We start from the raw sequence: 14612 nt of genomic DNA, 5'->3' as shown, positions 1-14612 counted from the left end.
ACCTCTCCTTTCCCTGGTACAGCTAAGATTTCCAGGCTTGGGGTGCATACTACTTTAACTATTTACTTTCCCATCATCAAAATTCCATGAAGTTATTAATGATTTTTTGAAAGTTCACATTCTGCTGATTCATATTAAAATAAATGAATACCAAAGGGAAAGTTTTCCCTATTGTTATAATGACCTACCAAGAAGAAACTCTCTACATAGAAAGGAAAATATCATGGGAGAAAAAACAGTTGCTAAGATACCTCTCTGTTTTTCAGCTGGTCCACCTTCAGTACCCCGCGGTAAGTTCAATTTCTTTTTCCACTGTTTTCTGTTGTTGTTCTTGTTGTTCCCTGCAAGGCTTAGAGACCTGTCTCTACCCTGCTCATTTCTAACTCTGTGTGCAGCTACCTGACTCAAAGCTTCCAGTTTCCTCTGCCTTCTGCTCATCCAGCTTCTCCCTGAGAAAGAAGTTATATTTACATAATTTCAAACATATATTTACTTTGTATCTCCTCTAGAACTATTTAAGTGCTTTAATTACATTATCTCATTTAATCCTTAGAATAATTCCACTAATCCCTTTGTAAGAGATAAGAAACTGAGCCAAATACTTACTCAAGAATACATAGTCATAGAATCATAATTTAGACCCAGAAAGGTGTCCAAGTTTCTCCCCTACACAAATATACCTCCCTAGAGGGAACCTTGTTTCTTTCAAAGAAATCTTCACCAATATCTAATTTGGTTTTTAGGTCCACCCATGGCACCCATAAGTAAGTATAACATCTCTTTTTCTTCTTTGGTTCTCTATGGTCCCCTTCATTTCACTTCTGTCAAAGTGATTTGAGTTTCCCATTCTTCTCTTGCTTCCTTATTACCCTCCTTGCCCTATAATTTTTAAAAAATACTAATTAAAAGCGGGACTAAGCTAGCATTCATCAACAATAAACTGAACAATACTATGAAATAACAAGTAGGAGGAATTTTCAGGGGGATGGAGAGAGAAAGAGAGAGAGAGATGAAATCCAAAATGATGTCTAAATGGAGAGAGACCTTCAGTGCTCTTTCAAACATTATAGTGCAAGGATCCAGTGGTCTTTTCCCAACACTATGCCCAAAGCTGTTCAGGTCCAGTAAGTGGAGAGGGCCTTTAAGGAAACTCTACCTTTGACTTCGTCATTACATCATCACTGCTAAATCTTACATCTAGTTTTGCATTATAAAACTAATCTAAAACCAAATAATCTATAGGGTGGTTTGGAATACCTCCTTCACTGCCCACCCAAGTCCTCCCCTCACAGACTCCAGCAAAATATATTAGATAATACTATGTGTTTTCTATTTGAGAAAAATTAAATGGATTTCTGTTTGCTTATTTTTCAGTAATTTCACAGAGAACCGCAAGTAAGTACTCTACTTCTCAGCTGGTCATATGTGGGGACTTTTCTTATCTTAGTTGTTTCTATTTCTAAGTGCCTCATATTTCTCATATTCATTTGCTTCTACATTACCCAAAGTCTTCAAGATTAGGACTGCAAGTCAATCTTTTTGATTCGTAACTGTAGTATTTCCCATTATTTTAGTTCTAAACTCAGCTTCCAAGGTAACACATACCAACAGTGACTCAATATTTAAACCAGGTCAAGCACTGACAATGATGATATTTAATATAGAATTCGTGAAACCGCCTTTCACACTATGTCCTACCTTTCCAAAATGCAAATTTGGTTCTCATATCTCAGTTACAAATGATTTAAGCAAACCTAACATGGCTGGGATTCCTCAGCCTGAAATTAAATCACACTAATATTAAAACCCAAAGTTCCTGTCAAGGTTAAAAATGCAGATGCCAAAAGAGCCCAGGCAGGTCAGTAAATGAGTGAGATGAGGTGAATCTCCTGGGAACTGTGTAAAACTGGGAGGACACATATAGTCTGAAGAGGGTAGCTGCTGCCTGCTCCAGCCAACCTCTTCATGCAAGAATTCAGATTCAGAGTTGCCAAAGCATCTCACTTAATCCAGATAGTAGGTAAAATTTTCCAAGTTTTAAACATGACAGACATCTGGGTTACTCTAACAGATTGCAAACATACTTACATACTCCCCTCTAGTTCCATCTAAACACACTCTGGATACAGTTTTCATAATAACATTTTACTCATTTCAATAATGTTAGGACACAGGCATTGGTATTTGAGAGAGGAGAATTGGAGCTATTAACACAGAATTAGCCAGTATCTCTCCAAAGTCCTCATCCACACATCTTTCTGAAGCCTGAGCAAAGAGGCTGATCAGCTAAGTATTCTCACGGCACAGATAAAAATACAGAGACAATGGTTCCGACCCAGGGATGAGGCTGCAAAATCCATATGCCCATGTTTGGGCATAGGCCCTATAATTGGGCACAGGGACCAATGCCCACCTGAGGTCAGGAGAAGGGATTACTGGTCTCACAGCTAGAAATTACAAGCCAAAATCCAAATTGAAGGCATAGTGTCCTTTTCAGAGAAGTCATCAGAGAGTATGGGCAGGAAAAAGATGTAAAAATCCAAGACCCAATAGATATATAGGGTCTTGGATCCTATATATCATCCTAGTAGAGGGGATGAAAAAAAGCATGCAAAAGTAACTAGGGATTATACCATCTGCTTTTTGGATAGCTAAGGGTTGGCTGGCCAATCCCATTACTGGGTATAGACTCAAAGGAATATAAACCATTCTATCATAAAGACACATGCACAGTTATGTTAAACACAGAACTATTCACAATAGCAAATACATGGAATCAACCTAAATGCCCATCAATGGTAGACTGAATAAAGAAAATGTGATACATATACACCATGGAATACTATGCAGCCAAAAAAAGAATGAGATCATGTCCTTTGCTGGAACACGGATGGAGCTAAAGGCCATTACCCTTAGCAAACTAATGCAGGAACAGAAAACCAGATACCACATGTTCTTATTTATAAACGGGAGCTAAATGATGAGAACTCATGGACACACAGAGGGAAAAAATAGACACTGGGGCCTGTCAGAGGGTGGAGGGTGGGAGCGGGAGAGGATCAGGAAAAATAACTAGATTTAATATCTGGGTAGCAAAATAATCTGTACAACAAACCCCCATGACACAAGTTTACCTATATAACAAACTTGCACATGTGTCCCTGAATTTAAAATAAAAGTTTAAAAAGTGTTACCTGGCAATATCTATAAATGAAAAATATACAGCCAAGCTTAAGCATAAAAAAGGTGGGTAAGATTTCCAAGGAGCAGAAATTGAATATAGGAACACATTGTAAGAAGAAGCTAAAGTTAAGCTCTTGGTGGGAACGGTGAGGGGATGAAAAAATAGAGATGGCAGCTTTGCCTCAGGAACAAAGGTAGGGTTTCAACATCTGCTCCCAAATGACAGCAAAAGCCTCAAGATACAACATGCGGAAAACTGAAATTAGGCCCCTCTGAATAAAGCCAGTAGCAGAAAATATACTGCCTCCCCATGCAGAGAAGCCAAAATATCTTCACCCATCTGCCCCAGGCATGAAAACAAAGCCACCCACACAGGTCCAGAGTTAGATCTGTCCAGGGTGCAGAGCCCTGCTGGAGGTGTGCTACCCATGCAGTGTGCATAATATTCCAAGTCAAAACAGCTGAGATCTGGTTCAGTGGCAGTGTACCCAGGAAGCTAGGACAATAGCCACCAAGAAGAGAGCCACAACCCAGGGCATTTATATCATAGAATATCCATGAAAGATAGCCCCCAAGGAATAAGAAACTACTAAAAGTTATGAAATCTATGAGGAAATCCAGCACCATGTGAGTTGAGTGGTGAGTGATACCTCACAAGCCCCAACAAATTGGAGAATTCCAACCCAGAGAAATATAACTAGAGCAATCTGAAGAAGACTAAAATAAGGAACCTAACAGCACTGAACAAGTCAAACACTAAAGGAAAAAAAAGAAAAAGTCTTCAAAGATATTAATGCATTTTTAAAATATATGTATTCAACGAATATATATTGGCCTACTGTAGGCCAGGCATTATCCTAAGCACTGGAAATATAGCCATGAGCAAGACAAAGTCCTTGCACTTAAGGAGTTTATATGTTGAGATAAAACAGGCAAATAATGCCAAGTAAACATATAGTAAATGTCAGGCAGATAAATTCATGTAGAAAAATAAGAAGAGTAACAGACTAAAGAAAGATGGTATAGAAGGGGGAGTGTGCTTCAGGCAAAAGGAACAAGTACAACATGCACATGCCTGCTATGGAGGTGCAAAACAGCCAGCCAGGCTAGAAAGAAGGAGGCAGAGCAGGAGGTAGGGCCAGAGCGACAAGAGCCAGATTACGTCAGGCCCTGCAGTCCTTAATAAAAACTGCAGATTTCATTCTAGGTGTCATGAGAGGCAACTGAAGGGCTTGAACAGGGAAATGATAGGGCCCACTTTATAATTTTAAAAGATCACTCTATTATTGTGGAGGATTAACTGGGGTGAGAGTGAGGGCTCAAGAGAGCAAGCAGGAAGACCAGTTAAGAGGCCTGAAACTAAAGGTGAGTGTGGCAAGGAGAGAGTGATCAGAGTGGAAGTGGGAAGAAGGTCTTCAGATTTTATTTATTTTGGGGGCAAAGCCAACAGGGCCTGCTGTTCGATTGAATGTGATTTTAAGGGAAAAAGAAGACACGAAGTGTTACTCCTAGATTTGGGGTCTAAGCAACTTGACGAATGAGACTATTTATTGATTTAGGTAGCGGAGAAGAGCAGATTTATAGGATGCTATTGTGAGTTCAGTTTTGCATATGTTAGGTTCTAGATGCCTGGGATATTTAGGACTAATTAATTAAATAATCTGACCTTAGCAGGCTTCAAGCATGTTTTCTGGAAAATATCTCCTCTCTGTCCCTTAATGATGCATTAGAACCCATAATTTTATCTTTTTTATCTTTGTAAATAACAGCTTTATTGAGATGATATTAACATATGACACAATTCACTCACTTAAAGTGTGGAATTTAATGCTTTTTAGTATATTCACTGGGTTGTACAACCATCACCAGAATGAATTTTAGAACATTCTCATCACCCCCCAGAAAAACTCTGTTTAGCAATCACTTCCCACTATCCCCCAACCCAAAACCCTCTCCACACCATAGCCCCAGGCAACCACTAATCTTCTTTCTGTCTCTATAGATTCAGCTGTTCTGGACATTTCATATAAATGGAATCAAACAATAGGAGGTCTTTTGTGACTGGCTTCTTCCATTTAGCATAAGGTTTACCAGGTTCATCCACATGATAACATGCAGCAGTACTTCAGTTCTTTTTATGGCCAAATAATATTTCATTATGTCTTTGGTTGGCTTTTTTTAGCTTTCCTTTATTTACTTGTAAGGAAATATTATGATAAGTAGTATCAACTTGCTTTCTTTATTTTTATTTAAGTTTTAAGTTCAGGGATACATGTGCAGTTTGTTATATAGGTAAACTTGTGTCATGTGGGTTTGTTGTACAGATTATTTCATCACCCAGGTATTAAGCCTAGAACCCCTTAGTTATTTTTCCTGACTGTCTACGTCCTCTCACCCTCCACCCTTCAATAAGCCCCAGTGCCTGTTGTTTCCTTCTGTGTCCATGTGTTCTCGTCATTTATCTCCAATTTGTACGTGAGAACATGTGGTATTTGGTTCTCTCTTCCTGCATTAGTTTGCTAAGGATAACGCCCTCCAGCTCCATCCATGTTCCTGCAAAGGACATGATCTTGTTCCTTTTTATGGCTGCATGGTATTATATGGTGTATATGTACATTTTATTTATCCAGTCTATCGTTGATGGGCATTTAGGTTGATTCCATGTCATTGTTACTGTGAATAGTGCTGCAATAAACACACGTGTGTTTCTTTATGATAGAACAATTTTTATTACTTTGGGCATATAGCCAGAAATGGGATTGCTGGGTCGAATGGTAGCTCCGTTTTGGGGTCTTTGAGGAATTGCCACACTGTTTCCCACAATGGTTGAACTAATTTACGTTGCCACCAACAAGGTAAAACTGTTCCTTTTTCTCCACAGCCTCCCCAGTATCTGTTATTTTCTGACATTTTGATAATGGCCATTCTGCCTGGTGCGAGATGGTATCTCATTGTGGTTTTGACTTGCATTTCTCTAACAGTCAGTGATGTTGAGCTTTTCTTCATATGTTTGTGAGCTGCATGTATGTCTTCTTTTAAAAAGTATCTATTCCCTTTTTTTTGCCAACTTTTTAATGGGGTTGTTTTTGTCTTGTAAATTTGTTTAAGTTCCTTACAGGTGCTGGATATTAGACCTTTGCCAGATGCATAGTTTGCAAAAACTTTCTCCCATTCTGTAGGTTGCCTATTTACTCTGTTGACAGTTTCTTTTGCTGGGCAGAAGCTCTTTAGTTCAATTAGATCCCATTTGTCAATTTTTGCTTTTGTTACAGTTGCTTTTGTTATCTTCATCATGAAATTTTTGCCCATTTCTATGTCCAGAATGGTATCGCCTAGGTGGTCTTCCAGGGTTTTTATAGCTTTGGGTTTTACACTTAAATCTTTAAACCATCTTGAGTTAATTTTCGTATGTGGTGTAAGGAAGGAGTCCAGCTTCAATATTCTGCATATGGCTGGCCAGTTATCCCAGTATCGTTTATTGAATAGGAAGCCCTTTCCCCATTGCTTGTTTTTATCAGCTTTGTTAAAGATCAGATAGTTGTAGTCATGTGGCCTTATTTCTGGGCTCTCTATTCTGTTGCATTGATCTATGTGTCTGTTTCCTACTAGTGCCATACTGTTTTGCTTACTGTAGCCTGGTAGCATACCATAATTTTCTAATCATGTTAAATTATTAAAAACACTCAGGCCAACCCCTCTTAAAACCCTCTCCTCTCCTAGTGGCCAGTCTCAGGCACACTGACTCAGAATAGGGAGGAGAAATTTTTTTGTATTTTTAGAACATCCCAGTGTTCGCCAGGATGGTCTTGATCTCCTGACCTCGTGATCCACCTGCCTCTACCTCCCAAAGTGCTGGGATTACAGGTGTGAGCCACCGCGCCTGGCCTACCCTACTCATTTCTAACTCTGTGTGCAGCTACCTGACTCAAAGCTCCCAGTTTCCTCTGCCCTCTGCTAATCTAGCTTCTCCCTGAGAAGGAAGCTTACATTTACATGATTTCAAACACATATGTACTTTGTACCTCCTATAGAATTATATAGGTGCTTTAATTACATTATCCCATTTAATCCTTAGAATCACTCCACTAACCCCTTTGTAAGAGATAAGAAACTGACCCAAATACTTACCCAAGAATGCAGTCATAAAGAATTGGAGCTATTAACAGAGAATTAGCCATTGCCATCCAGAGCTGTGTGACTACCAAGATTCTCCCCAACACAAATATCTCTCCCTAGAAGGAAACTTGCTCCTTTCAAACAAATCTTCACTGATATCTAATTTTTTTAGGTCAGCTGGCAGCACCTATAAGTAAGTATTACATGTCTTTTTCTACTTTGGTTCTCTTTGGTCCCCTTCACTTCACTTCTGTCAAAGTGATTTGCGGTTCCCATTATTCCCTTGCTTCCTTATTACCCTACATGGTCTATATTACAGAGAATCTTTTTAAACACTAATTAAAAGAGGGACTAAGCTAGGATTCATCAGTAATAAACTGAACAATATTATGAAATAACACATAAGCAGAATTATTGAGAGATGAAATCCATAATGATGTTTAAATGGAGAGAGGCTTTCAGTGTTCTCTCAAACATTATAATGCTATTCAAAGGAAACAGAAAGATATGGCAGTCTCTACCCGAGACTATACCCAAAGCTGTTGGGTCCAGTAAATGAAGAGGGCCTTTAAGGAAACCCTACCTTTGATTTCATCACATCATCACTGCCTAATCTTATATCTAGTTTTGCATTGTAAAACTAATCTAAAACTAATCTATAGGGCGGTTTGGAATGCTTCCTTCTTTGCCCACACAAGTCCTCCCCTCACAGACTCCAACAAAATATGTTAGATAATGCTATGTTTTCTCCATTTGAGAAAAATTAAATGGATTTCTTTTTGCTTATTTTTTAGTAATTTCGCAGAGAACTGCAAGTAAGTTCTTTATTTCTCAGCTGGTCATATGTGGAGATTTATGTTAGATGTTTCTACTTCTAAGTATCCAAAAGATTGAGACTCATATTTCTCATATTCATTTGCTTCTACATTACCCAAAGTCCTCCAGATTAGGACTGCAAGACAAACTTTTTGATTCATAACTGTAATATTTCCCATTATTTAGGTTTTTTTGTTTTGTTTTGTTTTGAGACAGAGTCTCACTCTGTCACACAGGCTGGAGTGCAGTGGCGTGATCTAGGCTCACTGCAACCTCCACCTGCCGAGTCCAAGCGATTCTCCTGCCTGAGCCTCGCAAGTGGCTAGCAATACAGGTGCAAGCCACCATGCCCAGCTAATTATTGTATTTTTAGTAGAGACAGGGTTTCCTCATTTGGCCAGGCTGTTCTTGAACTCCTGACCTCAAGTGATCCGCCCGCCTTGGCCTCCCAAAGTGCTGGGCTTACAGGTGTGAACCACCACGCCCAGCCCCATTATTTTAGTTCTAAACTCAACTTCCAAGGTAACACATACCAACAGTGACTCAATTTTTAAACCAGATCAAGTGTTGACAATGATGATATTTAATATAGAATTCGTGAAAGCACCTTTCACACTATGTCCTAGTTTTCCAAAATGCAAATCTGGTTCTCATATCTCAGTTACAAATGATTTAAGCAAACCCAATATCAGCTGAGATTCCTCATCCTGAAATTAAATCACATTAATATTAAAACCCAAAGTTCCTGTCAAGGTTAAAAATGCAGATGCCAAAAGAGCCCAGGCAGGTCAGTAAATGAGCAAGTTGAGGTGAGTCTCCTGGGAACTGTGTTAAACTGGGAGGACACGCATAGTCTGAAGAAGGTAGCTGCTGCCCAGCTCCAGCCAACCTCTTCATGCAAGAATTCACATCTAGAGTTGTCAAAGCATCTCACTTAATCCAGATAGTAGGTAAAATTTTCCAATTTTTAAACATGAAAGACATCTATGTTATTCTAACAGATTTCAAATATGCTTATATGTCCTCCTCCAGTTCCTTCTAAACACACTCGGATATAGTTTTCATAATAACAACATTTTACTAATTTCAATAATGTTAGGACAAAGACATTGGTATTTGAGTGAAGAGAATTGGAACTGTCAACAAAGAATTATAAGTGAGTGTCTCTCCAAAATCCCCATCCACATACCTTTCTGAAGCCTGAGCAAAGAGGCTGATCAGCTACGTATTCTCACTGCACAGATGAAAATACATACTCAGTGGTTGAGACCCAGAAATGAAGCTGGAAATTCCAGATGTCTATGTTTGCACATGGGCCATATAATTGGGAACAGAGACCAAGGCCCACCAAAGTTCAGGAGAAGGGATTATTGGTCTCACAGCTAGAAATTACAAGCCAGAACCCAAATTGAATGCATAGTGTCCTTTTCAGAGGAGTCATCAAAGAGGATGGGCAGGGAAATAATGTAAAAATCCAATATCCGAAGGGTAGGGAGAAAGAAAAAAGGAATGCCAAAGTAACTAGGGGTTATAACACCTCATTTTTGGCTGGCTAAGTCTTGGCTGGAAATATTTTTAAATGAAAAATACACAGCCATACCTAAGCATAAAGAAGGAGGGTAAGAGTGATTTCCAAGGAGCAGAAATGGAATATAGGAACACATATAAAGAAAGGAAAGCTAAAGTTAAGCTCTTGGGAGGAATGGTGAGGGGATGAGGAAACAGAGGTGGCAGCTTTGCCTCAGGAACAAAGGTAGGGTTTCAACACCTGATCCTAGATGGTGGACAAAGCCTCAAGATACAACATGTAGAAAACTGGAATTCCACCACTTGGAGTAAAGCCAGGAGCAGAAAACACACTGCCTCTCCATGCGGAGAAGCCAAAATATCTTCACCCATCTGCCCCAGGCATGAAAACAAAGCCACCCACACAGGTCCAGAGTTAGATCTGTCCAGGGTGCAGAGCCCTGCTGGAGGAGTGCTACCCATGCAGTGTGCATAATATTCCAAGTTAAAACAGCTGAGATCTGGTTCAGTGGCAGTGTACCCAGGAAGTTAGGACAATAGCCACCAAGAAGGGATCCACAACCCAGGGTATTTATATCATAGAATATCCATGAAAGATAGCCCCTAAGGAATAAGAAACTACTAAAAGTTATGAAATCTATGAGAAAATCCAGCACCATGTGAGTGATACCTCACAAGCCCCAACAAATTGGAGAATTCCAACCCAGAGAAATATAACTAGAGCAATCTGAAGAAGACTAAAATAAGAAACCTAACAGCATTGAACAAGTAAACACTAAAGGAAAAAAAAGAAAAAACCTTCAAAGATATTAATGCATTTTAAAAATATATGTATTCAACAAATATATATTGGCCTATTGTAGGCCAGTCATTATCCTAAGCACTGGAAATATAGCCATGAGCAAGACAAAGTCCTTGCACTTAAGGAGTTTATATGTTGAGATAAAACAGGCAAATAATGCCAAGTAAACATGTAGTAAATGTCAGGCAGATAAATTCATGTAGAAAAATAAGAAGAGTAACAGACTAAAGAAAGATGGTATAGAAGGGGGAATGTGCTTCAGGCAAAAGGAACAAGTACAACATGCACATGCCTGCTATGGAGGTGCAAAACAGCCAGCCAGGCTAGAAAGAAGGAGGCAGAGCAGGAGGTAGGGCCAGAGCGACAAGAGCCAGATTATGTCGGGCCCTGCAGTCCTTAATAAAAAATTGCAGATTTCATTCTAGGCATCATGAGAAGTAACTGAAGGGCTTGAACAGGGAAATGATAGGGTCTACTTTATAATTTTAAAAGATCACTCTATTATTGTGGAGGATTAACTGGGGTGAGAGTGAGGGCTCAAGAGGGCAAGCAGGAAGACCAGTTAAGAGGCCTGAAACTAAAGGTGAGTGTGGCAATGAGAAGAGTGATCAGAGTGGAAGTGGGAAGAAGGTCTTCAGATTTTATTTATTTTGGGGGCAAAGCCAACAGGGCCTGCTGTTCGACTGAATGTGATTTTAAGGGAAAAAGAAGACACCAAGGGTTACTCCTAGATTTGGGGTCTAAGCAACTTGACGAATGAAACTATTTATTGATTTAGGTAGTGGAGAAGAGCAGATTTATAGGATGCTATTGTGAGTTCAGTTTTGTGTATGCTTGGTTCTAGATGCCTGGAACATTTAGGACTAATTAATTAAATAATCTGACCTTAGCAAGCTTCAAGCATGTTCTCTGCCATGTGTCTCCTTCCTATCATTTAATGATGTCTTAGAACCCATAATTTTCTAGTTATGCTAAATTATTTAAAATGCTCAAGCCACCCCCTTTAAAACCCTCTCCTCTCCTAATGGCCAGTCTCAGGCACACTGACTCAGAATGGGGAGGAGAAATACAATGTGCTTCCCCTTCCTGTCCACTCTCTTTGTTGCTATAATTCCCACTGTTGTTATAATTCCCACTGTTGAGGCTGAGAGGATGGATTTGGGGCATGCAATCTCCTTCCTCTGTTAGTTGTAGGTTCTTTTCTCTGAGAACCTGAGACTGACTGCCCTTTGATGTCATCTAGAGCAGACACCCAAATGTCTTGCAGAATACATATTCCAGTTCTTTGGAGGAACATACAAGAACTCAACCATGCATAGTCCCTGATGTGGGAGTACTGACTCTAGTCTTGCCTATTCCAGAGCCCCTCAACTCCCTCTCCAGCAATACGCTTCATTTCTCATACTGCAGAGATGCCCTTACCAAGTAGGCCACCCACTTGAGTGACATACTAGCAAGAAGGCTCAAGCCAGGATGTATTTTGCACTGCCCACTGAGCCCTCAGGAGGTTCAAGAATCCTTATCACAGAACAAGGACACTCTGCACTACTGTCTCTCTCCAATTTTATTTTCCTTCATTCAGATAGGCACAAAACAAATAAACAAATCCACTATTCAACCAGAAGATGGGTTGCCACACATCCTTTCTCACAGATACCCCCAATCACTGTAAGCAAATCTCAAAGTGCTACTCATTTGCCTTCAGAAAAAGAAAGCACTATTCCTTCCTCCCGTACAACACCATTCCTTTGTTAACTACTCACAACTCTAAAGACTCTTAAATCTCCTGCCCTTTACAGTTGTTTGCTTATGTTGTTTGGAAAAAGGGTGACACTTGAGATAGGAGAGCTAATTTGGCCATCATCTGTCAAGGCCGGCGAGCAGCACCTCTGCACTGCACAGCCTCAAGAATCCTTTCCCTTTTAATTATGGAGTTGGCAATGCTGCAATCCCTCCTGAGGGCTTGTCTCACCTCAGTTTGCTGAGGAGGATAATGGGAAGTTATAACCTCTTTTTCCTCAGCTTTGTGATCCTACTTGTCAATTTGGGAGTAACAAGAAAAATCCCACTAAACATTCTGCCCCCCATCCAAGCATATACTCTATATCAAAAGGCAATTAAATATTTGAGTCTGAAGATTTAGGGAGAGATTGGGTGGGAAATAAATTAGACAGTAATCAGCATATAGGTAACATTTAAGACGATTGGACTAAATTAGATAATCAAAGGTATATGTAAAAATGAAGGGGTAAGGATTAATCAGTTTTAGAAGTTTAGAATGAGAAAAATCTAACTATGCATATAGAGAAGTAGTGAGCAGGGAGAAAGAAGGAGAACCAGTAAAGGGGGTGTCTCGCAGCACTCAAGAGAAGATAGTATTTCAATATGGAAAAAATAAACAACAGCATCAAAAACAGCTAAGCAATAAATTTTTGGAGTAAGAACTGACAAGGAATTTTGCAAAATGAATGTCATAAGTAACCTTGATAAGATAGGAGGGAAGAAATGCCTAAATGGAGGAGGTGAAGGAGATAATAAAATTTTAAACGGTAAGGCAGCTGATACGGCATATGACAGCTAGTATAGCATGAAAAGGCCACAAAAGGCTGGAGTTCTGATAGGTTGTGGCTTACCTATTGGGGAATAAAAGAAAGACTATCCTTTCTAAAAAGATAAAAAATATATATATATACGTATATATATTTCAGAGATAGTTTGAAGAAAGAACAGGCAGATTTAAAAAAGAACCAAGCTGAAATCTTGAAAATAAGAAAGTTATTAATATTGAAACAGTGATTAGATAATATATAAATTCTAATGTAACTATATGTAAATAATATTTAAATATTATTAATCACAGTTTAAAAGAGTAAACTGGAAGATAGAACTGAGGAAATCTCAGTTCAAAATAGTACATGGAAAATATTGAAAATCTCAGCTCAAAATAATACACAGAAGATATTGAAAATATGAAAAAGAAGAGCTGTAAATAGAATGAGGTCAAGTGTAATGGAATTTGATAAGAGAGAATTAAAAGAATAAGTGTCAGGTAATAATTTTAAACGTAATAATTAATAACATTCCAGAAGAAAAGAGACATAAATCCTCAGATCAAAATGGTCCACTGAAAGCTGAAATTAGATAACTTTAAAACACACAGACAGATATATATACACACACACACACACACACTTACATGTGCCAAAACTCATCGTAGTAAGCTGACAAACAGACATTAAAAAGCAAATCATAAAGACAACCAGAGAAGCAGATCACCTGCAAAAAATCATGTTAACACTAGACATCTCATTAGCAATAATATGTGCCAGAATACAACAGAACAAGAATGAAATCCAAACAAGAATGAGATCCTATCATTTGCAACAACCTGGATGGAAATGAAGGTCATTATGTTAAGTGAAATAAGCCAGGCATAGAACCACAGACTTCACATGTCCATACTCATTTGTGGGAACTAAAAATTAAAACATTGAACTCATGGAGATAGAGAGTAGAATGATGGTTACCAGAGCCTGGGGAGGGTAGTCAGGAGAGAGAAAAATTGGGAATGGTTAATAGGTACAAAAATAGTTAGATAGAATGGATAAGATCTAATATTTGATAGCACAACAGGGTGACTATAGTCAAAGGAAATTTATTGTACATTTTGAAACAACTAAAAGAATATAATTGCAATGTTTGTAACACAAAGAAATGATAAATGCTTAAGGTGATATTCAGTTAACCCTGATGTGATTACTACACATTATTACACATTGTATGAGTGTACCAAAATATTTCATGTACCTACTTGCACCTACTATATACCCATAAAAATTAAAAATAAAAAAATTTTAAAAAGAATACAACAGAACAATATCATCAAAAGACTGAAGGAAAATTACTATAAACCCATAAGATACAATCAGCAAAATTATCATTTATGAGTGAGACTGAAATGAAGTCATTTTGTATATTCAAGAACATAGAAACTCATTAAACACAGGTCCCCAATGAAAGAATTATCAAAGGGACAAATTTCAGGGAGTTTACTTTTGAGTAAAAACTCAAAAAGAAGTTAGAACCAAGAAACATATGTAAGAAAACAAATCAACAAAACATGATAGTAAATCTAAAATGTTGACTATAAAGAAAAAAAAGAGAAGGA

General features: G+C 38.5%; 1 protein-coding gene across 1 annotated transcript in view; it reads left to right on the top strand.

Moving 5' to 3' along the window:
- TSBP1 (testis expressed basic protein 1) overlaps positions 1 to 14612 on the top strand; it is an 84109-nt gene that overhangs the window by 53429 nt on the left and 16068 nt on the right. Inside the window, exons 17-21 of the mRNA XM_063605263.1 lie at positions 267 to 290; positions 744 to 764; positions 1375 to 1395; positions 7472 to 7492; positions 8094 to 8114. Coding sequence (XP_063461333.1) covers positions 267 to 290; positions 744 to 764; positions 1375 to 1395; positions 7472 to 7492; positions 8094 to 8114 — 108 coding nt within the window. The remainder of the gene's footprint in view (positions 1 to 266; positions 291 to 743; positions 765 to 1374; positions 1396 to 7471; positions 7493 to 8093; positions 8115 to 14612) is intronic.

The sequence above is a fragment of the Pan paniscus genome, chromosome 5 (genome assembly GCF_029289425.2).
Source record: "Pan paniscus chromosome 5, NHGRI_mPanPan1-v2.0_pri, whole genome shotgun sequence".
Classification (NCBI taxonomy): Eukaryota; Metazoa; Chordata; class Mammalia; order Primates; family Hominidae; genus Pan; species Pan paniscus.
The sequence above is the reverse complement of the archived record's forward strand: the minus strand, read 5'-3'. Positions and strand labels throughout refer to the sequence as shown.